The sequence below is a fragment of the Thunnus albacares genome, chromosome 15 (assembly GCF_914725855.1).
Source record: "Thunnus albacares chromosome 15, fThuAlb1.1, whole genome shotgun sequence".
Lineage (NCBI taxonomy): Eukaryota > Metazoa > Chordata > Actinopteri > Scombriformes > Scombridae > Thunnus > Thunnus albacares.
Genome location: NC_058120.1, coordinates 11,467,894 through 11,490,877, shown reverse-complemented (window position 1 = coordinate 11,490,877; position 22,984 = coordinate 11,467,894). Strand labels below are relative to the sequence as shown.

General features: G+C 39.1%; 3 protein-coding genes across 7 annotated transcripts; 2 read left to right on the top strand and 1 right to left on the bottom strand.

Moving 5' to 3' along the window:
- The first annotated feature begins 648 nt into the window (after nt 1-648).
- ppp1r14d (protein phosphatase 1 regulatory inhibitor subunit 14D) lies at nt 649-9,280 on the top strand. 2 transcript variants are annotated; one of them, XR_006407415.1, is made up of 4 exons: nt 649-2,120; nt 3,209-3,341; nt 7,693-7,773; nt 8,132-9,280. XR_006407415.1 is itself a non-coding variant. In XM_044375249.1 (4 exons), exons 1-4 carry the CDS (start codon nt 1,941-1,943, stop codon nt 8,420-8,422), a joined length of 363 nt encoding a protein of 120 aa, XP_044231184.1. In that variant the 5' UTR covers nt 649-1,940; the 3' UTR covers nt 8,423-9,280. The 2 variants fall into 2 exon arrangements, 1 of the variants encoding a protein (XP_044231184.1); XM_044375249.1 differs by lacking the exon at nt 3,209-3,341 and having other exon boundaries at nt 8,132-8,164; nt 8,354-9,280.
- zfyve19 (zinc finger, FYVE domain containing 19) lies at nt 7,876-13,437 on the bottom strand. 3 transcript variants are annotated; one of them, XM_044375248.1, is made up of 12 exons: nt 13,234-13,437; nt 13,015-13,136; nt 12,858-12,911; nt 12,598-12,764; nt 12,365-12,507; nt 12,092-12,200; nt 11,677-11,895; nt 11,348-11,424; nt 11,045-11,146; nt 10,792-10,949; nt 10,453-10,572; nt 7,876-7,891 (listed from the first exon to the last, which is right to left on the bottom strand). In XM_044375248.1, the coding sequence occupies exons 1-11, from the start codon at nt 13,285-13,287 to the stop codon at nt 10,494-10,496; spliced, it is 1,284 nt and encodes a 427-aa protein (XP_044231183.1). In that variant the 5' UTR covers nt 13,288-13,437; the 3' UTR covers nt 7,876-7,891; nt 10,453-10,493. The 3 variants fall into 3 exon arrangements, with proteins under 3 accessions (XP_044231183.1, XP_044231182.1, XP_044231181.1); XM_044375247.1 differs by lacking the exon at nt 7,876-7,891 and adding an exon at nt 8,216-9,591; XM_044375246.1 differs by lacking the exon at nt 7,876-7,891 and having other exon boundaries at nt 10,006-10,572.
- Nucleotides 13,438-13,492: 55 nt separating this feature from the next.
- On the top strand, nt 13,493-18,689 carry bub1bb (BUB1 mitotic checkpoint serine/threonine kinase Bb). 2 transcript variants are annotated; one of them, XM_044375244.1, is made up of 9 exons: nt 13,493-13,589; nt 15,339-15,506; nt 15,624-15,683; nt 15,780-15,924; nt 16,018-16,214; nt 16,331-16,494; nt 17,019-17,212; nt 17,317-17,417; nt 17,901-18,689. In XM_044375244.1, exons 2-9 carry the CDS (start codon nt 15,364-15,366, stop codon nt 18,187-18,189), a joined length of 1,293 nt encoding a protein of 430 aa, XP_044231179.1. In that variant the 5' UTR covers nt 13,493-13,589; nt 15,339-15,363; the 3' UTR covers nt 18,190-18,689. The 2 variants fall into 2 exon arrangements, with proteins under 2 accessions (XP_044231179.1, XP_044231180.1); XM_044375245.1 differs by having other exon boundaries at nt 13,510-13,600.
- Nucleotides 18,690-22,984: the final 4,295 nt, after the last annotated feature.

Genomic DNA, 22,984 nt, shown 5'->3' with positions numbered 1-22,984 from the left:
TGTGTGAGTTGTGGACTTCATCTCTCAGATTCAGATGCTACCCAGCATGTTTATCTTTAACCCAGAAGGTGGCAGTATGATCCCACTTACAGCTGAAGAAGTTTGAAGAGGGGAGTTTATGATTCTTAAAGCATTGTAAAACATGTTTTATGGCAAATTCTTTCTCACACATATTGAGTAACATGGCATTTAAATTCACAAGATCTCAATCTTCTTTTTATAATAGTAGTGATACTGAGCTACTTCATACTCTGAGTCATCCAATTACAGTACGTGATGAGTCATAATACCACACATGAACCTGTCAACAACTAAGACTGGGGAGAAACAGGAAGTGGTCGCTCTGTCTTTGACAGGTAGATTAATTAATTTTGTGTTTACGCTGAATCATAATTCCAGCAAAATTAAGCAAGAGAATAATTGGCTTTTGCCAAAAAAATATGGTAATATCCACATGCAGCTACCTGACAATCTTGATGAGCTTGTTATTGTCATACAGTGAAGATAAAACAGTAGAGGTCAGGATTTACTTATTCTGCCTTCCTCTCCTCCCACCTACAACAAGTCCCTCAGGCAAGGTCTCCAGCACACGACTCCAGTCCACATCCCCCCTCCCCCCTTTTTTTTTTTAGACAACTCGGCGGTGCAGAACCAAGTAGCAAAAGATGAGATGAATGAATTTGTTTGCCTGGAAAGGTGAGCTGCTGGAGGCCACTCAATAATTCAGTGTTTGTAACAGACGGTGCATCAGTGGGTGAACACACGCAGCAGCTATAGCTGATTGATAGTCCCTGCCAAAACAAAAAACTGAACCCCATTATTCATATTGTAATAGGATCTGTGGAAACTCTGCAGCCTGTTGTCTCTGTTGTCTCAGCTGTAATAATTTGGTACTGGGATGTAACACTATGAATTTTTGACCTTAGATTATTTGCTACTGTTGATATTTGACTTTGCAAACATTAATAGGTTTCAAGACTTTTATTTGACATTTGACTTCTCAACAGCCATAAATAGTGCTTTCCTATCCATCCATTATTTATGGTAACTGAGGATGCCAATTTGACTTCAAGGCTTATTAAACGTACACCTGATAATGCCTGGTATAAAGGACGGGGCAGGTATCACACTAGAGGAACCCTGGCTCACCTGTCAGGGGGACCCAGCTATTGTTGGAAGTGTTTGCGAACACAAGAGCCCTTAGCACGTCAAACCCTTTTGACTTTGTGAGCAGATAAATACTTTAGACACTCTTACTGGGTGAATAATAAATGCTGTGTTGGTATGTAGATGTCTACATATCAAAACATCAATAGATAGGAGAACAAAAACAGATCTATAGTAAGATTTTCCTTTTTATGACGTCAACAGTGCCATGTTGCCATATTTTTAGTAATAATCCTGACTTGATTTTTATTGTCGCCCACTCACCCCAGTTTTTGTTGCTGTAATTGACCTATGCTCTCCCACCTGCTATAACACAGAGGAAGAATGCAAACAGCAAGCACACACCCTATAATGTCCATGCGCTCACACACGCAAATGCTTGCACAAGCACACATACACATAGAGGCATATCTCATTACCATCCTCCTGATGGTGCAAGCAGTGGGTGTTGCAAGAGGAGGAGGGAAGGAGAGCAAGACAGTGAGCTTTGGAGAGAGAGAGAGAGAGAGCGGGAGAGAGGACGAGGACAGGCAGAGAACCAGAGCCATCATTATATAGAGGGAGAGCACAAACACTCAACAAGATAACAGGAGATACGCGTGGGAACAGCAGCCCACTGGAAGGCAGAAGCAGAGATAGAGACAGAGAAGAGACGTGCAAGACGAACGTGTGAGAGCCTCTGTTTGTCTGTGTGTGTAAGAGAGAGAGAGAAAGAGAGAGAGAGAGAGAGAGCTCAGTGTGTTTCCACGGTTCTCCTGAGGGCCGTGGCAGCCATGGCGTCAGAGCCAAGCACCCAGTCCAGGGTGATGTTCCAGGCGACGGACAAAACAGAGGAGCCGGCGCACCGCAAGCTGGGGAAGCTGACAGTCAAATACAACCGCAAGGACCTGCAGAGGAGGCTGGATATCGAGGAGTGGATCGACGGGCAGCTGCACCTGCTGTTTGACTGTGAGGTAGGTTAGGGTTGGCTCACACACACACAGACACACACTGTGTTCGCTGCCTGAGGAGGAGGTGAGGGAAGGGAGCGAGGGAGGCACTGAACTGCTCATAGGTGCCTGTGGTGGGCTATCCATCACGTATGAAAGGGGGGAAAAAGATTACAGCCACCTAAAAGAGGAGTGGGTAGGAGGCAAGAGGCTTCGCTTCATGGCTGCAATTTTTGGCACACAAGCCCTCATGTGTCATCAAACTAACCACATCTATCAGCTGTTCGGTGTGTACCGTGATCTTTGACCATAGTGATAAGACTATTTTCCATAACGTGATGTCTGAAGTCATTAAGAAACATTTCTAAGCATGTTGCAACCTTGACAACGCAACACCTCGATCTCATTAAACATATGGTTGCCATATGGTCACATTTATATTGAGGCATTTAGAAGATGGTTTTACACTGTGTCAACTTGAAGAGCTTAGATTCTATGATCAGCAACAACCAGTATTGAGGAAGAAGAAAGTATATTCATGTGACTTCATAAGTGATAAAGTAATTATCAGTAAATGTCATACAAATAAATGCTTAGGGCAGGGTTAAAGAGGATATTTTTTATTTTTAAATGTTCTCTAAATGTTGCAGTTTTTATATCCTTGCTATCATGATGGCATCTGGGACATTATGTCATCATTTTAAGGTCTGTGTCTGTTCGCAGACATGTTCTTGTGGACACAATGACTCAATAACTGTGCATGATAGAAACTAATATATAGATGATGATTAATGGTGGTGGTAAGTAGATATTCTGAAACCCAGGCAAAAACATCGGTGCTTTAAGATACGGTGTTTATTTTAGCACAGTGCATGTCTGAGGACAGGAGTTATAAAATGGAAATGTGTGCTCATTATTTCCATTGTGTACCTAATTAATGGCCTCATTGCATAGATGATTATGTTTAATATGTACCAGGAATTACAGCTCACAAGACACACACACACACATACACACACACAAACACAACCTTCAGAACTCCGCTCCTGTACAGTGGGATACAATCCAATTATGTCAGAGGCTCCATATTGATTTGCTTGGCATTCTCCAAGGGGAAACCATGGCAACAGATGTCTCATCGCCCACGAGGCAGCTTGGAATCAGGGGTGTCTGTTCAGGAGCACGGGCATCCTAATGATGATGCAGATCAGATGACAACACCGCCTCTGTTTCATGCCGGAGAAGGTAGAGACAAAGTGTTTCTCATTTAATTCTCTAACCACACAGAGACCATTGGCTGTAGATGGCCTGTAGCCACCCCTACATCTCTGTCTGGCATCTCCTTACACTGACAAGCAGCCCTTTGTATATGGCATATACAGTACTAATAATGGAGACCATGACCATGCGTCCACTTCCATATGACAGACTAACAAGGAGCAAATCAGGTGACAGACAACTAGCATCTGCAGTTATCTCTGCTCACCTTTTTCTAAACCAATAGATGGTGCGAGCAGGCCCCAGTTGGTTTCATTTTAAAACACTTCAGTCACAGCTGAGTGCTAGAGATTTTCAATATTGTGCTATTGTATTCCTCATCACAATACTTATTTCATGAGCTTCATTCCGTCTACACCCAAAGCCTTCTTCCCTGTGGTAATATATGGTAATATGCCTGTGAAGCCGAGGGTGGAATAAATCACATTTGAGAAAACCAGGACATCCGGATAACAAAAACAGATCTCAAGTCTTTCTCTGTCTACTTTTTTGATCTTGTCCCAGAAACATACAATTATTTCACATTTGCAGTACATAGCCTTTTCATATTCCGGTTCTAATATAGTTTAACATTAGGATTAACACGCAGTACATGTGCAGCACAGATAGTGGATTTGCATGTTTCCCCAGATAGCTGAAGGATGGGTTCTCAGTGTGATTGATGAGATGACAAGAGATAGCAACAACAATAGTAATGATAACACCCGTCATCATACACTGAAGCTATCTGAGGTACCTCTTCTGTACATTTTTCCTAAGGATAGCCAGCTAGTCTGCGTCCTTTGCCCTGTGAACATGATGGTTTTACTTTCTAGTCGGGATAGACTGGATATTTGCATTAGCCACTTCTGTGGAATTAAGCATGGCCTGTCCATGTACACTGGCCAGTGTAATAAATTTTGCATGGGCTCAGGAGAAGGTTACTCTGTTGGTTCTCCGAGTCTTCTGCGTGGAAGCATTTACCATCAGTCCCCTGTGTTGCCACCTGAATTATTTAGCTGCATCTCTAATTCATACAAGTGCTGCCTTGGTCTGGAATGGCTACCTTCTTAACAAACTTCACACCTTTTGAGACATGATAAACTAAAAAAAAAAGGTGTGAAAAACAGTTGATAGACTTGAAAATGGTGAGCAACATTCAGGCCTGTGTGTGTACAGCACAGATCAATGTTTTCCAGAGTGGTTTTGTCAGTGACCGCCAGTTTAATTGAAATACATAGACTGCAGGATATTAACTGACAGTACGTTACAATAGCTTCAGATTAGTTGTGGGCTCAGAGTAATAATATCACACTTTCCTAAGTTTTAGCCCATTCTTGTATAATTAGACAATTACATTTGGATATCTTTACATTCTGTTGGCCCTCTTTAAACTTTAGTTAATGAATATTTTGATCTGCGGGCAGTTGCGCCTCTAACAGGAAAAGGGAAGGGTCTGATAAGTTTAACACACACTGGCATCTTCTCAAAACAGCTAGATTTCCTGGGCATGGTTTCCTTATCATCAGAACAGCCAAATCACAGCGTGGGTAATGGAACCGCGCTGTGTTTAATGTTTGATTTCACTGTTCACTAACTAAACCTGCTTTAAATAGTAACAGATAAAAAAAGGCTAACTGCTAGCTGCCTCATTACACCCGTGATACATAAGTGTCGGACAGACATCCTGAAGAGGGGATTAGAAATAGGTTGACTTCTGGGGATCACGACTATCCACAGCAAATTTTCAGTCTGGTTTTCAATATACCTGCCATGGATCAAAATATTGATAGAGGGGAAATTTTGACCTGATGGTGACCTGGCCCTAGATGGAAGGTCAAAGGATCATTAAAACCATACAGAATAATTTACTATAGACCATGAATATCAATACTTAATTTCATGGCATTCTGGCCAGTAGTTTGGATAAATGAAAGTGTTGAATGGACTGAGAGACTGACTAATATGCAATTTTTAGACATATATATAATACATGTATAATAAACAAGTATTTCTTGGAAAAAGAAAAATCCAACACATCACAGTGTAATAAAGATGAAGAACTACAAGTACTTGGAAGAATTATACATATATATATATATATAAAGTATAGATAGTCTTTCATATAACTACATTTTGAAAAGACACTTACATGATCATGCTGCTACTCTGAAATTTGAGTTCTTACCTCTGAGGAGTCCTAAGAGCAAAAAACAGGTCAACTCCTAATTATGATGAAATATTATGAATTATTCTGAATTATAAATTCTTGCGGAGGTCATCTTCCCTTGACAAAACTCAACTGCTTATTTAGACTGCATCTGTACTGCCGTCTGAAGCTGCAATCCACTGAGAACCACTTTGATATTCATGAATTCCAATATTAGTGCCAACATTCATTTTAGCTTCTATTGCTTTTAACTTCAAAAAGTGCTGCTGAAGACATTTCTGCCCAGAGGCCTCATTAAAATGCTATTTTCCTTTGACAATGAAGGTAACTCTGAAGCTGAAAATTATGACTAAATGCAACATGAAACGCTGAGAAGTTAATGGAAGGGTCATATAGCACTTCCTCATGATAAATGTACATGTTCTCTTACTATTCAGTGGTTGTCTGCATGGTGCTGCAGTCACAGGCAGACAGAACAGGTTTAAGATCAGTACAATTAAAGTTTTGAATTGTTCCCTGTTTTATAGTCACAGCTGACGTGGCACATATGGAGGTTTCATTTTCATATCCATCCTTCACTTGCTTTACAAGGAGCTCTAGCTGGCCAATCACAGTTTCATGTAATTAATGGAGGATAAATAAACAGTCCTCATTCACTGCAAAAAAGAGCTATTAGGCTCAGCCAAAGCTAACATGATGCTGCAGCAATCAGAGCGGTTGTTATTAAAATTTACTGTCGAATGCCAAGAGGGTAAAGAGAATACACATAATTTGGCATCAGAAATAGCAGTATATTTATCACTAAATTCTATTACAATAGCCTGCTGTAGCTTCATATTAATTTCAGGTTTTCGCAGAAAAAAGTACACAACAGTCATCTAGAAGTACTTGGACTAACCCAGTCAAGTACAAAAACCACAACCAAAAAAGTCCATCCACAGCCTAACACAGAGCTGGTAAAAAACGAAGGCCACACAACACAGAAATGAACAGCACGGACCGAAAAAGCAATGCTAATGCAGACATCAGCAGAATCGCACAGGGTCCAAACTGGCAGCATGTATCAATTAGAGGGGGCACAGGGGACTCAGAAGGTGGGCCCATCTATTCCGCCACTCAGCACTTCCACATTGATTAGCTCTCTCCTCATCCAGAAAACTGTGTGAGCCCCATCCTCACCAGCCATGGAAACTCCCCAACCGGAAAATATTCCTCTTAAAAAGAGGCCCCACTTGTCAAATATGAGTGTATACCTGCTGACTCCAGATATCTCAGTGTTCAGGATTCCTCCAGTAAGCACTCCTCCTTCCTCTGAAATTGTAGCTGAAAGCCGTGGAAAAGAGCTTGTGATATGAACTGATTACTTTGCTATATTTACTTTTTATAACTGGAGACTCTGTGCCATGTTTTACAGTTTTTACATGAGGTTGGCGTTAATCTTTCAATGTGCTGCCAGAAACTGTTTAGTTAATGCTAACATTTTTGAAAAAAGGGTTTGTATGGATTTAGAAAATGAAGAGTTAACTATATTACAGTTGATTGTGTCCTTGGGTTCGTGTTTTAATTTAGGTACAAAATGTGGGAAAACCTTTCTTAGAAGCTGAGATGAATATATTCTTTAGAAAACATTTACAGTGGAAATAATCTCTCAGTAATAGTTGAGTTAAATGCCAGCTGGGTAATCCATCCATAACATCGGCTGGTGGCATGTGGCAAGTTTGGCCTCCTGGAGCATTGTTTCCTTCATGCCTCACTTCTCTTCAGCTTTGCTCATGTGCACATTATCAATCATATCACTGTTATATCAGGAAGAAAAAGACAGTATTTAGTCTTATTTCTACCTTAGAACCAACACTATAACTCTGGCATTTTGACTGCTTGTAATAGTAAGGTGTTGACGTTTTAAAACTTAATACTAAAGTATACATTCTACTGTGCTGGCTGTAATAAAATCCATACTATGTTGCATCACATCTTCTTTTCCATCTGAGTGACTCTGCTCAGTAGTGCGGAAAGTCCTACCACTATGATCAAGGATTGGCGAGTAGCCCACATTATACAATGTTTGCATGAGCTTTTGTACCATGCAGGAATACAAACGTGGGACATATGGTGATAACTTCTTATTCCTATATTTTATTTAACTTTTATTTCTCTCTGTTCTTACAGGAGGAAGATATCCCGGAGTTAGAGATTGACATAGATGAGCTCCTGGAGCTGTCGGATGAGGGGCAAAGAACCCGACTGCAGGTGAGTGTGTGTACAAAAACAATTACATTTTACACCAATCTCTATTTATTTGTTCAGACGTTTATTTCAGTTCACTGTTTTTGCTTACTTCATGGAACTGGCACCCAAAACTGCAGCTCTGCAAACAAAGGACAACCTGAGTCCCAGGAGTGCAACATTCAGGGCAAAGAATTTGAACGTTTTAACACTTTGTTCCTACTCGACCTAGGTACATGCTTGACTATTTGCTATGTGGGCTAAAAGCTTAACAAGCACTTGACCCTTGCTGGAATCCAGTGTTGCAATGTTTGAGGTGAAAAAGCAATATCCAATGTTGTAACTGCGCCTTTTGGTTTCTTCCCTCTTTTTCTTTTGTTAGGAGTTGTTGCAGGAATGCGGAAAGCCAAAAGAGGTGAGACATTAAAAAGTTCAATTACATATGAGATACTACAGACAAGCTTAATAGAGATGAACAATTTTGCAATATTTATTTACAGAGAAAAATCATGTTATTGTTTTATTGTTTTATTTATTACTGTTGTCTTCTCTAGTTTGTAAAAGTTGCATGCAGAAAAAAATATTGTGTCCATGTTCTCTGTAGGATTTTATCAACGGGCTGCTCTACAGGATAAAGGGTCTACGCAAAATGTCAGGTCCCTTGAAGAAATAATAGGTCAAATAAAGAATTGAGACAATATGGAACCTCTTAACTTCTGATTGCCTACGTGTTAACTGTTTGGATGCCCGTACATGCGGTTCACATGTCAGTGGGACTTCTCTTCCTGGGTCAGCATCAGTCTAACACCGAGCAGTTGGGTTTTGAATGTTTTTTTTTTGTATTTCACTTTAATGTATGGACTGCTTTAACATTTTGTCTCCCCTAAACATACCAATAATGTACATGTGATAAAAGATGTACTGACTATTACTCAGACGGACTGTTTTTTTTGTTTGTTTGTTTGTTTTTTTGTGTAAGACTGTACATTTTCGGTTGAATATTTATGTACATAAATATTTTTGTTCTAATAACAGTGTTGTAGGTCAAAATAAAACTGAACATTTTCAAGACATGGGTGTTGATGTGTTTTAAAAGGGTTACATCTGATTTCACAGAAACAGTCAAGAAAGCGACTGAGTTTGATATCATCAGGTATTATTCATTCCACACACACACAAACAAATATTGACATGTCTATTAAATCCATCAATTTACAGTACCGATTTAACTACCCCATTACCTCAACTGCCCTTTATTTCTGCTCTAATAAACTGATTTGCCTTTAAAGAACGATTATGTCCTACTGCCCAGAGACAACTGTGAGCCTTTACTGTAGAATGGCGGTCAGGATATCACTCCCTAAAAGCAAGGTTTTGTTTTCTAGCGTAAATTTTTCAACAGAGTGATGGAAACAAAGGAGACGATGACATGTCATGTCTAAGAGTAAACACAGTGAAATCAGTAGCAGGAAGGGCCATTAAGTATGCGTCCATTATCCCCTTCCATTTCCTGTCTGTGGTCCGTGTATGACATGGCCAGAAAAAAGGCAAACACAGTAACGGTATCCATACAAACCTTAATGGAACAAGCCCCCGGAGGAGAGTGTAATTATGGTTTCTGCTCAGTTGGCTAGACAGTAATGCACACTGATGAAACTGCACTCTGGTCTTCTGTCTGTCATACACAGAGGGTCTTCTGGCTAAAGGCTCCATTATAGTAATTTGCTTGGTTCGCCCCCACTTCCACTCTTGCCTCTCTGACACAGACGCCATCTATACTGTAAGACCACACTTCCGACAAGGCTTGCCAGACTGCGACATTTTTTTGTCGAGTGGTGATATCTGTGATTAAAAAAAAAAAAAAAAGGCTGCAGAGTTAAAAATATAACTTAAAAAAATATCCTACACTCGCTAAAAGATGTGACACAGCGCCTAACGCTAGTGCATCCAGTTATAATGAAATTACACGCAAGGACAAGAAAGGCAATATTCATGTCAGACTCGCAGCCAAACATAGATTACAAGAGTGACTGCAGTGGCTGCCAAAAGAAAACAAAGCCATCAGTAATCCTTTTATACTGACTCCTCTGTACTTTGTCAGTCCAGAGCTGACAGTAGTCTGGGATCGTACATCATCCCAGATGAGCTCGTGATGCGTCTGCTTTCTGTATGTGTTGTCAAAATTGAAAAATAATCAAACGGTGAGAAGCGGAAAGTGCATCTAAGATGAGGCTTTGTTGCTTTTTGGGAAGTAGGACAAGTGACACAGAAAAACACTTCAAGCTTCTTATTCAGTTGGACGGTTGCAAACAGAAGCTGTGCAGTTTTATGAAGGTAGCTACACTGTCTTGCAGCCTCTGCTAAATGTACATACCTCTATTTTTTGTACATTAAAGAAAAATAAGAACTATCTTTCACATATCATACATATCGTACTACATTTACATTAAGGTTTATGTCTATGTCTAGTCTTTGCTCTGCCATAAATGTTACCCATTGTTTCTTAATTTCATCATTTTGATCAGCATTTGCAGTTACAGAAAAAAGATGCTCTTCCTTTGAATGATTGGATATGATAAGTGACGGGTTAAAATGAGGTTTTCTGGCTTGCTTTGAAGAGGAAGTAGCGTTACTGTGACACTGTTTTATTAACAATAGGTGGACGCTTCAGGCTCAAGCACTAGTTTAACAGTGATGACTGACCACAACCTGATAAGGCCGACACCAACAGCACAGTCTCACTATCATGTCTTCCTCTTCTTCTTTGGCGCGGTGTAGTTAGCGGTGCGATGCTCCATCCTGTCATATTTATCATGGCCTTCCCTGGGGAGATAATGGAGTGTGGATTGATAATTCATCACACTAAATACTTTATATTCATGCTGCTTAACAGTTTGGCAGCAGCTTGCCTGTAATTTATCTGGGTCATGGTATGCATTCCAAATCACATGCATCTTTATTGGGCATCGGAGCACAGACTTCCATGCAAAGCTCTTCTGCGAGTGGCAAACCAGAATTGCAGGTATTATTATGATGTGCTACCTGAAGCAGCGGTTGCAGTACAGGTCTCCATCACAGGTGTGACAGCGAAGGGTGGCGTCTTGGTTACAGATGCAGCACCATGGAAGTTCATCCTCATCACTGTCTGATGGCTGATGTGCAACGGCCGCTGGGGAAATCCTACTCTTGGCTGTTGGAGTCTTTCAAACACATCAGATAAACAGAGAATTATACTTAATTCTGTCTTATAACTTATTAAAAAAGTCAAATTTATTTTTTGACTATTGTTTAGTACCGGTTTCTTAGAGGTTTTTTTCTTTTCCGTGTTCCTGGGTCCACTCTGTTCTAAAGGTATGTTGTAGCCACTGGCCTCATCCAGCGCAGCTTCTTCTGAGAGCTACAACAAAAAAGATACAGAGCAGAAAGTCTTTAATTGATATTACAAATTATTAAAATGACAAAATAGCAGCCCCTTGTGGTAACCTTAAGTAGTCTCAAGATCATCTTTACATGTGTTATATGCACTTAAAAACAAATGTATTATGTAAGATGCACTATCATCTACAGTGAGGAGTTTATTTAGCCATAAATCCCAGACCTGTTTTAACACCCTCCTCACAGCTTCTTCCTCAGTCTCTTCATCACTGTCGGGATGCTTGAAGTCCTCCATAGTAACTAAAAGTGACAAATAAAGCAATGACAGGTTTCTGACACACTGAGGCATTTGCATTTCTGTTGAGGACACTTTTTTTTTTTACATTGAGTAGAAATCATCTTATCATATTTTATGACATTCCGATGTGAACATATAGATAACAAACACAGTTAAGTAAGTGGAACACAAAGATCTTTATTTTCATACTGTAGAAACATGTCAAACACAGATTGTACTCATAAAGCATCAAGTATAACTGAAATGTGTGGTACCTTTGTCTGGGTCCTGCCCTTTCAGCTGTGCCAGCCTCTTCGCCATGTGGAGGATCTGATCTTGGGAGACGTGCTCCTTCCTCAGCTCCTCCATTGCCTCGTCAAGGAGACGGGCCTTCTCAGCCTCAAGCTGCTTACTTGCATCCTGGTTCTCCTCCAAATTCTCCTCCAATGTCCCCTCCTCCCCCTTGTTGAGGTCATTCATACGACCATCTACACCTGCAGAGGAAATTATAGGTTTGACCGTATTTGGAAGATTCACATAATTGCTGAATAAGGTAAGTTTTTGGAGTCTGAATCTGGCCATAACATAATCTTTAATTACATTGTTATGGCTACACAAAACTATAATATTACTGTGTCATTAATTATTAATTGAATGTGGATGAAATCAGTGAGATGAGTAACATCTTACTGCATTCAGGATTTGATTGCTGGTTGTCTATAGCAACTTCATCTGTCATCTGGGTTATCAGATCATTGGCTTGTTCAGTCTGAGTCCTGTTGTCTGGAGGTTGGTGCACCTGTTTAGATGAACACAGTAAGCAAATATACTTGTAAGCAATTATAAAATGTAGCATATTTAGCACGTGTTTCCTTCTAATTAGCTGCAAATATGTTATGCTGTGTATCAGCTGCACTGTTAGGCCAAAGACACAACAAACAAGTCAGCAGGTGATTGGCTCACAGGTGGAGGAGCTTGTGAAGGTGGGGGTTGACCCCTTAAAGCTGCCAGACGGTCCTCCATCTCCCCTGTGGAAGGCACTGGCCGGCTAGGAGCTTTTAGAGCAGCAAGGCGAGATTCAATCTCTCTCTCAGATGGGATAGACTCTGTACAAGAGATAAAAATTTATAACGTGTAAGAATTTGTTACAATTCGTAAGATCAAACTGGTAGCTGCCAAAAATATAATGACATTACTTGGTGTAGTGTCCTCTTTCAACTTTTGAAGCCTTTCAGCAATAGCTTGATCTTCCTTACTCAGGCCTTTGGCTGGGAGAAGACCTGCTTTAGCATTTCTACTGCCTCCCTGTGCAAGAGGCTGCATCGCCTGTCCTTGTTGTTTGGCCTCAAGCGCAGCAACTCGTCTGTGGAGCGAACCATAAACTTTTTGATATTATGAAACTGCTGTGTGTGTGTGTGACAAAGGGTCATGTTTACAAATTTGATCATATACTGACTTTTTGTAATTTTCAGGAGGGGACCATCTTCCACCACTGTTAGGAGGACCCCCACTTACAACACAGAAATTAAAGACAGGTAAGAAACTATCATGTTAATAAATGTTAATTAATAATGACAGTTAGTTTAACTCCCTTAGCATGGTTTGACTTTTACCTTGTCATATTATCATGACACTGCTTGCAGACCTTCTGATGGGTGTTGCCACAGCGAGGCACCACAGCATTGAAAGTCAGACAGCTGGAGCAGAAGGAGCGGCCGCAGTTCTTACATCCCAGCTGTGAGCACATTTACAACGCAAATCACACCGTTTATTATCCGTAAAACGTTTTAACGTGCAGATATAGTGAATAGTGTTAGCCAGCAACGTCTTACCTCCTTCTTGAAGAGGCTGAACTTTGATGCACAACAGTAACAACGGTTGTCCATGACGACACGTGCCAAAAGTCATGAGACACGCTACTATAATTTCCAATATTGCAATAGCGGGTAAATATGTAAAGGCAGCTATTTGAACAATAATTTGGCAGCTAACTATCTATTTCAACCTTTCAGCGTTGACACAATCCAAACAGGGAAACATCCCGGAAGATGCGGTGTGACGTCATTTAGCGTTTTCCTGTTTACGATTCCTCCAATCAGCTTTCTCCAAATTCTGTCGCGGTCCTCGTTCAAAAATACTGAAGCGTCAACGGTGAAGCTGTAATAATCCGAAAAAAGACACAAAGGAGGTGTGTGAGCGGTATGAAAAATGCCATTTTGTTGACTCGTTGTTTTGTTTTTTAACATGTAGCTGGTTTATTTTGGTAATATTGTGAACAACGACAAAAAACGATCGAGCTAATGTTGGCTAACGTTAGTTAGCGTGTTAGCTCACCACGTCATGCGCTCACTAAGTAAGATAAATAATAATGCAGTTTACACATTACAATAGCTTCTGGGTTAAATGTTGTTATGTTAAGTAAGATGAAAACATTTTACCTCTTGGTTGTTAATTCAGCGTAACCAATTATCTTTGAGATGCAATCCCTGCACTGGTCACTTTCATATATTTCATCAAACTGGACTTTGTACATTTTACAATGCACCTCCACTGTTGCAACATTTATTGCACATATCACATTTAGGTTTTGCTCTTGCCACCTTCATATATTTCATACACTTCATTTCAGTGTACTTACTTGAGTCCATATTTCCTTTGTACAATCAATATTTCATTTCAAGTTTTATATCCCATTTCAAAACTATTATTATTCTATTATGTAAATAGATTTTGAATTTTGAATGTTTCATTTAATTTTTCTACTACTTTGTTTATTTCATTATTTTATTGTTATTGTTATTACCACCTTACACTTGTTATAATTTTATTCTTCTATGTTGTGTTTGTGGGAGAAAACGGCAAGACATTCTTTTGTATGCTTACATACTTGGCTAATTAACAGATTCTGATAAATTATGATCTAAGTTATGTACTGTTATTACACTGTAACATTTACATACAATCATATTATTGTCCTTGTATCATATGACTGCCATGACTTGAATTCTAGTCAGTTTGTTCATTCAAGCACCAATCTAAGCCCTAAATAATAATGATAAACTATATTTATATAAAAGTGCATTATGTGATGGTTTACAGCTATAGTTTAACAACCCTGATAGCTAAATGTAAAAATGATTGAGGCACAAGTAAAGCTTTTTATGTCATCCCAAAGCTTTCCATTTTAATAATGGTGCTACTTTAAGTCTAATGGAATACAATCTAAAACAACTTAGGGCTGCAACAAACAATCATTTTCATTATTGATTAATCTGTCGATTATTTTATCGATTAATCAATCAGTTGTTTAGTCCAGAAAATGTTGATCACTTTTTCCCACAGCCCAAGGTGACGTCCTCAAATGCCTTGTTTGTCCCAACCAACAGTCCACAACTCAAAGATATTTAGTTTAGTGTCATAGAAGACTAAAGAAGCAAGAAAATATTCACATTTGAGAAGCTTGAATCAGAGAATTTATTTTTCTCAAAAAATCACTATCATGTTCATTATCAATTTAACCTGCCATTTATTTCTTTTTAGGTTAATTAATTAGTCATTCATACAACACAATGTCAGTGAGAAATGTCCATTACAGTTTCCCAGAGCCCAAAGTGACGTCTTCAAATGTCTTGTTTTGTCTGACCAACAGTCCAAAATCCAAAGATATCCAGTATACATTATAAAAAAAGAGAAAAACAGCAATTTTCACATCAGAAAAGCTTGAACCATAGAATGTTTTCTTGAAAAAAAAAAAGGCCTAAACAATTAATCCATTATCAAAATTGGAAGTCAGAGGAAAGTAGCCTCCTACATAAGTTATATTCAGAGAGTGCAAGAGGAGATTTTAAACAAATTGATGAAATCAGCCTCAAAATAAATTCTGAAAAACTAACATACACCTTTGTCTATGTTTGTGTGTGTGTGTTTGTGTCTTTAGGTATCTAGTTGTGTTAGTTTCCACAATGGCAGAAGGAGGAGATGTTGAATGGGAGCTAAGCAAAGAGAACATTCAGCCACTGAGGCGGGGAAGAGCCATATCAGCCTTACACCAGGCGCTCAGTCAACAACAAGATGGGCTCAGCTCTGCCATCAACCAACAGAGACAGTATGGATGAGCTTTAAAACATTACACCTTTAATGAGGTGATAACAATTTCACAATACAACCCAGCGGTTTTCACATGTTGATGGATGTTTTGTGGCTTTTTTTTTCCCCCCCTCAGGGCCTTTGAGTCTGAACTGCGAATGTATGATGGAGATGATCCACTTGATGTTTGGGATCGGTAGGTAGATTGAAACAGTAGATTGTATGTGTGAAGCTTTGAAATCTTGAGTTTTTAAACCATTTAATCCTCCTCACATGTCTCTGTGTTTAACAGGTATATAAAATGGACAGAGCAGACCTTCCCTCAAGGAGGAAAGGAGAGCAACCTTTCCACACTCTTGGAGCAGGTTGTGGCCAGATTCACTGAGGAAAAGAAATATCACAACGACCCTCGCTACGTTGACGTTTGGATCAAATTTGTATGTGTGATTTTTCAATCAGTATGTTGCTACTTTGACAAACTGCTGCAGCGGTAATAACTTTTGCTATAAATGTGTGTTTTGCTTAATTAGGCAGAGAACTGCACGGAGCCCTTGGACATTTACAGGTACATGCAGGCTCAGGGAATAGGGATCACACAAGCATCCTTCTACATCGCCTGGTCCGAGGAATACGAGAACCAGGGCAACTGTCGCAAAGCAGACCTCGTCTACCAGGAAGGATTCAAGAAGCATGCTGAGCCGTATGATAAACTCCAGCAGTTTCACAAGTATGGATTCATCCAGTATAGTTTGAGATAGATAAAGATGAGAAGTTTGAAAAAGGAGTATTTTTCTGCCCTCAACATTTTGTTAAAATCATAATTTTCTGTGTTGTTATTCGTAGGGCCCTGCAGGCACGTGTGTCCCGGCAGGTGATGATGAACGTGGAGGAAGATGACAGCGATGATGAGCCTAAACAACCAGAGAGAATTTCTCTAGCTGACCTCAAACACAGAGGGAAGAAAAAGGCCGTCGCTCCCATCATCAGAACCGGGCCTGCAATCAGAAGTAAGCACATGAATATACAAATGAAAGGTACCATGTGGAGTTTTTGGCCACGAGAAGCAATGTGAGGAAGTGTTTTAATGAGTGGGTCCCTATTTTATTTGTATCATGCATGAGCATATGGACAACATGATTCACAACCTGTCGCTGGTGTCATGCTATTCCACAGACTGACAATTGCAAAGAAATATTGTATTGCAGCAACAAAACTAGTGAGCCAGACGACTACAAGCAAGTACAAATTGATATAAACAGTCTATGATTTAAAAAATGTTTTAAAAAAATTGGCTTTAAGTGTTCTATGGAAATGTTTAAGGAAATGCACCCAACACATTTGATAGATCTCCATGATGTACACGATGAGTTTTGGTGAAAAACACTGAATGTAAACATAACTTTTTGTTTACGATAAAACTCTACAGGGCATCTTTAAATGTGTAGTGAAAGGTGGTCCAGCAACCTTTAAATAGAAACGGTATTATTTGAAAAATGTTTTTAATTTTGATGTTTGATGGGTTTGTGGACAGGTATCTCTGGAGGCCTGCAGTCACACGGTGCTCCTGTCCTGGGCAATGCTACAAACAGTCGGATGGTCGTCTTTGATGAGAACAAGGCTCAAAGTGCTGGTCCTTCAGAGCCTAAATTTGAGTCTTGGGTAGCTCCTCCTACTGGAAGGGCAAAGGAGAATGAGAAGAGGCCTGAAAAATGGTGTGATGTTAAGGTATGAGAAAAACATCAACAAGTCATGTTAGTTCATTTAAATGTGTGTATTGTAACACGGTGTGGTCAGTTTAATTTTTTTTCATCCATTTGTGTTTATCACAGATGCCCCAGAAGACCAAATTCGGACATACTGTTACGGCCCCACCGCCTTTAAAACCCACCTTCCAACCGTTTGTTGAGGAGTCAGACCAGCCTCCGACAATGTGAGTGTTTACAAGAATCAAATCTTCGCTGAACATGTTACACACATAGTACGTTCAAATTCATGATAATAATAAGAAGTACATTCCTGAAATTTTACGACTTGTTTGGAAAAGATTAGTTACTTGCTGGTTACAACATTTCAAATGTGTGGATTTGCTGCATTTGTTTGCTTTAGATTAACAAATACAAATGATATATTTTTGTAAGCTGTCTAGACATAAAATAAAATAAAATAAAAAATTAGGACATCACTTTGGTTTCTTGTAACTTGGCATTTTATAGGATTACATTTTTTTTCAATTACAACATTTAAAAAAAAAATAGATGCTCACAAATTAAAATACTGTAGATGTTAGTTCAAACCTAATCCATGACTCATTTTATAAACAAACCAAAATGTTATGCCTGTGGTGTAAGTTTATCCTCGTTGGCCTATGTGAGTAAAGCTTATTTGATTTTCTCCGGCATCTTGCCTCCCTCAGGACTCCATGTAAAATCAACCCAGCAGTGAACACAGTTCTATCCGTGCGTAAGCTCGGCCGAGAGGAAACTCCTCTGAAGAGACTACAGGAACACAATCAGCAACAGAAGGAGGCAGAATCAGGAAAATTGCAGGAACAGAGCATGTACTGTAAAGAGCTGCTGCTCAGCGGCGCCACCGAATTCTGCTTTGAGGAACTACGTGCTGAACGCTTCTTCAAAAAGATGGCACAGGAATCGCAGGAGGTCGGAGGTCATGAGGATCAAGCCAGTGCCAGTGCTGCAGTCTGATGCATCTATTAAGACTAACAATGTGACTGCTCTTTTTTATGGATTTTTACCTTTGTTTTGACAAGATGTTATTTGAAGTATCATGTAATAACTGTTACGTATCGTTTATTATCCTGCTGTTCATATTCTGTCCATAGAGTTCAGTTACTCTGAACGTGAAAAGATAAAAGGGGTCAAGCTTTTTAGAATCCCCTTTTGAAGTGACGATACAGTGGGTTAATTGTGTTGGATTCATGAAAAATACAGGAATGCCTGTACATTGTAAAGTAATCCAGTACAAAACACCACAAGCTGCAGATGCAAATACTAAGAATAGAGTTAAATAAACATCTACACTATTTCAGCAAGCTTTATAAACTATATAGGCTTCACAGTAGTATTTATAGGGCTACTGGATTGTTTTATATTGTTGTGTCCACACTTGTATATACTGAACATGTTTGTTTAACACTGCTTACATGAGTGGTTCTCAATCTTTTGGGCCTGTGATCCCTTAAAATGAAGCAAAGTCTACCCGGGACCATTTTTCACATGTTGCACTGTCTACCAGTTAAGTTACCATTATTGTTCTGATTCATCGGTTAGTCGTTTTGTCAGAAAATAGTGAAAAATATCCATTAATGTTCCCCACAGTCCAAGTTACATCTTCAAATTTCAAATAGTTTTGTCAGACTAAGGGTCCAAAACTGAAAGATATTTAGTTGATCGTCATGTTCAACAAAGAAAAGCAATAATTTATCACATTTGAGAAGCTGAAACCAGCTTATTTATTTAATTTTTGCTTAAAAATGGCTAAAATGACTAAAATCAATTATCAAAATAGTTGCTGGTTAATCTGTCAACTGATTAATCAACTAAGCTTGCAGCTCTAGAAAGAGGACTTGTTTTATGTGTCATATGTTGTTTTTTTTTCTGTATCCTATCCTGTTCTATCATCTCTAGCCCCTTTGATTTATCTAGCGACCCCTTGTGGGGGTCCTGACCCCCAGGTTGGGAATCACTGGCTTACATTACATCTCTACTGCTAAAACCTGCTCGCATTTATTTCTACTTTCACTCTTAGTCCAGTAATTAATTTTTCTTATTGCTTTGTTCTAAGAACAATCGTTCCTTCTCAAGTTGATTTGTCTGATCAGTATTTTTTGAGCAGATGTTTTTGTACAGTTCCAGTGACGGAGAGAGTGGTGATTCAGTCTTAGTCTGATGAAATGTCCATTCTAGGCAATGTCATTGATCTTCAATAAACTTGTTAAAATGTCTTGCTGATGACTAGTGGGGGTTTTGTTTTTTTTCTCGGTTTTTTTTTTGGACTGAGGGGGATTGTAGTAATGCACTGTCAGCAAGGGGGCATGCAAGGGAAAGCATGGATTGCATTCCTGCTAATGGTATTTGGATTACTAATGGGGCGCAAGAACAGTTTAGTGCTGACTGTAATCTGTTGCTGCAGTTTATACAGTCAACACTGGTTGGCATGAGTAGAAACTACAAACAACATTGCATTCAGATGTTCATAATGTCATCATTATTACTACTTATTCTAATGAAGTGACTTCATTTATCTTTCTCACTGCATGTGATCCTTGTGGTTTTAAAGGAACCCCAACATTTATTAGACCTTTATGAGCAAACCTTTCCTTCGGTTAGCCAAATGTTAATCATTGTCCTGGAGAGGTTACCCAGAAGCCCACTAACTAAAGTGGTGGGAGTAAACCTAATCTACTGTGATGATGGGATCCACTTCACACACAGGCAGCTTGCAGGGCAGACTGTGATGAATGGCTGGAAGATAGGTGGTTGGCTCATTAGCAAGTGAAATCCAGCCTTTGCAGTTGTGGGCAGAGCAGGCCTTGGTTATCCCCTAGAGGCCACTACACTGATGCACTATGGCACAGTGTTGCTGCTTTTACGTCTGCATGGATCACTGCAAGAACTGACTTTAATGGCATACTGGAAATATGACACTGCCCGCCAAGATCCTCTCAACTGGTGAGTTCCCCAAACTGTCTACTTTGAATTTTGGCTTAGCACTGAGAGCAGCTGAAATTTAGTGATAAATGATAGGCAACATGATGCACTCCCGTCATAATAACACAGCATAACCACATCATAATGCATCCTCTATGGCTCGCTATTTGGCAGGACTTATTAAAAGCTCATCCCATGAAAGCAAGCAGCCAGCGACTCCGATAGCACTTCAGACAGAAAATCCATAGCTCCCTTTCTTGCTGCAATGGGGAGATGGTACAAGCGAGCTACCTTTCCTTAATGTGCTTTAGACAGGCCCTCAGAGAAGAGCTTTTGTCCAGCGCTGTTACTTTGATAGACAAGAACACTCAGACTCTGTATAGGCCTATGGCTTTTACAGGCAGTGCTCTTAACCTATTTGTATGGTTTGTATTTATGTGCACCAGTTAACAGAAAGTTCTCTGCCCGAGACTGCTTCACTTTCAGAAGCCACTAGTAGATATTTTGTCCAAGCACTGAGGTGAAGCCTGGCGTGGAAAGGGAAAATATTCCAAAAGTGCAGTAGCATATCATTAGTGCAATTTATTGCCAAATTCTTTAACCTTGGAAGTTCATTTCTGCCAGGAAAAGAAAATAATTGGTGAAAAGTGAGTCATGATAAAAATAAATATACTCTGAGTTGACTCACTATACTTAAAGATTGTAAGTCAAACGTGTGGCTTATTATCTCATAATTTAAAATCTTAAATACTGTTTTTTACTTTTTCTCTCATAAATTTGACGTACAATCTCATAATTTTGCCTACTTATCTCAAAAGTTTGAGTTGCTGTGTCATAAATTTCAGTTAGTCTACTAGACTATTATCTCATATTTTTGACTTAGTATGATACAATTTTGACTTTTTATCTCGTAATATGGATTTACTATCTCATAATTCTGACTTTTTATGTCATAATACTGACTTACTATGTCATAATTTTGACTTTCTATCTTATATTGTGACTAACCAATAATATTTTTATTTTCATTATGTCTAACGTCTCATCTTTTTTTTAACAATTTATTTTTTAATTGATTTTTGCTATATAAGCAAACACAAGCAATCTCTATATTAAGAGAATTATAGAAACAGTTTTTAAAAAAAAACAAAACTATAGACAAAAAAGAAAGAACCTATACTCAACCTCTAAACTTCTCATCTTTTTTTTCTTTTCCTGGTGGAAATGGGCTTCCGCTTTTATCACTTTTGGTAGCCACACAGGGAAATGACATGAGCTTTGATTCGATAGTTGTCTCACTCTTACAGAATAAAAATAGGTTTATAGGTCACCTGGAAATGTTAATGGATTTGACAAGAAATTACATTTGCTTTAGCTCTATAGGCTGAGCCCTGATAACACGCGGTGTAATCCTTACAGATTCATCCTAAACAATAGAATGAATTGAAATGCAGAAAATGGAGGCAGTATCACTTTATGCAGCCTCTGGGCTTCCTTGTTAATGACACTGTGATTTAAGACTACTATTGTCATTCTGAGCCTTTTTTTTAACATTACAAACCAGTTCACCTCTATTCATACAAAGTTTGAGTCAGTGTTTGCAGCAGGGGTCGTCAAGCCTGATAGTAAAGCTTAAAATACATTTAAATAAAGCATTTAGCCTGTGATGATCGGAACAGAAATTTAAGTTGGTGTATCATTATAATATCTCCCCATTGTGACAAATAATAAAATATTTGATTACAGAGACAATAAACAAATTATATATAGCTCACATATCCAGAACAACCAAAACAAAGAAAAAAAATTTTTTTTAATGAAAAAATAAATAATAACTTGAATAATTCCATCTTTTTTTCTAGACCTGACCTTAATGCACACCATTGTTAATAAAATGGTGTCTGATAAATAAATGAAAAGGCACAAAACTCAAGCTTGCTTTCTTCTTCAAATCAAAAATGAATTTCCTAGTCAATAGTAGAACAGGAGGACAGAAGAGTCATGCTGTCCCCTTTATGAAATATTGTGCATTTACTGTATTTATTGAAAAAAAAAGGCCAAGTTCCATCATAAGCTCTATCATAAAATCGGATGGAAGAGTCACCAATTGACCTTTCCTTAATTAAGATTTACTTCATACAGGCAACACAGAGATACAAGTGTGAGTACATAAATGGCTCAGATAGCCTGAGTAAACAGCAAAATCACCATTTGTAGCTCTAAACTCGAAGGAAATCAGGCAAATAAGTCATGCGAGGCAGTAAAATATAACCAAGTTAACATCTGTGACAATAATGCTGACAAGTGAAAGAGAGGGAGGGGTCGTGTAAGCCATACCCCCTGCAGGGAGCCTTTTTTCACTTGAGTTTATTTGATGTGTAAGGAGGAACATCATTATTTAAGCCTGTTATAGTGCCTTTGCAAGCATATCATGTATGCCCCAAATCTGGCTCACTCTGCTAGCAGTTTCTGCATGACTTGACCCTAATACATTTTCCTGCTTTGTGTCTGGTCGTAGCTGCTGTATAAATTATTCAGGAAATGATTGTGGTGAAAGGAGAAGGGAATGTTTCATTCAAGTAATGAGGATGCTGGATCAGATGTAGGACCGGGGCAGCGTTGCAACTTCAGTTTCTTGTGTCTTCATCCCCTAAAGATTTTTTTTTTGGGGGGGGGGTCACTGTGGTCTCAAAAGAGATTGTGAGGATGAGGATTCTCTACAGAAATAGCTCCACATTGTGCCCCCTCCACCCTTACACACACACACTCACACACACACAGAGATATAACTACCCCATCTGCCATCCCTGACTCTGTCATTCCATGGCTG

What these genes read in the sequence shown, in the direction of transcription:
- bub1bb (XM_044375244.1), top strand. Translation starts at nt 15,364, where the DNA reads ATGGCAGAAGGAGGAGATGTTGAATGGGAGCTAAGCAAAGAGAACATT. An exon ending in GCCATCAACCAACAGAGACA is followed by an intron (nt 15,507 to 15,623) that starts GTATGGATGAGC and finishes TCCCCCCCTCAG; the next exon opens with GGCCTTTGAGTCTGAACTGC. An exon ending in TCAGACCAGCCTCCGACAAT is followed by an intron (nt 17,418 to 17,900) that starts GTGAGTGTTTAC and finishes TGCCTCCCTCAG; the next exon opens with GACTCCATGTAAAATCAACC.
- zfyve19 (XM_044375248.1), bottom strand. Translation starts at nt 13,287, where the DNA reads ATGGACAACCGTTGTTACTGTTGTGCATCAAAGTTCAGCCTCTTCAAG. An exon ending in TGAGGAGGGTGTTAAAACAG is followed by an intron (nt 11,147 to 11,347) that starts GTCTGGGATTTA and finishes TTTTTGTTGTAG; the next exon opens with CTCTCAGAAGAAGCTGCGCT. An exon ending in AAAAAACCTCTAAGAAACCG is followed by an intron (nt 10,950 to 11,044) that starts GTACTAAACAAT and finishes TGTGTTTGAAAG; the next exon opens with ACTCCAACAGCCAAGAGTAG.
- ppp1r14d (XM_044375249.1), top strand. Translation starts at nt 1,941, where the DNA reads ATGGCGTCAGAGCCAAGCACCCAGTCCAGGGTGATGTTCCAGGCGACG. An exon ending in ACCTGCTGTTTGACTGTGAG is followed by an intron (nt 2,121 to 7,692) that starts GTAGGTTAGGGT and finishes CTGTTCTTACAG; the next exon opens with GAGGAAGATATCCCGGAGTT. An exon ending in GGCAAAGAACCCGACTGCAG is followed by an intron (nt 7,774 to 8,131) that starts GTGAGTGTGTGT and finishes TTCTTTTGTTAG; the next exon opens with GAGTTGTTGCAGGAATGCGG.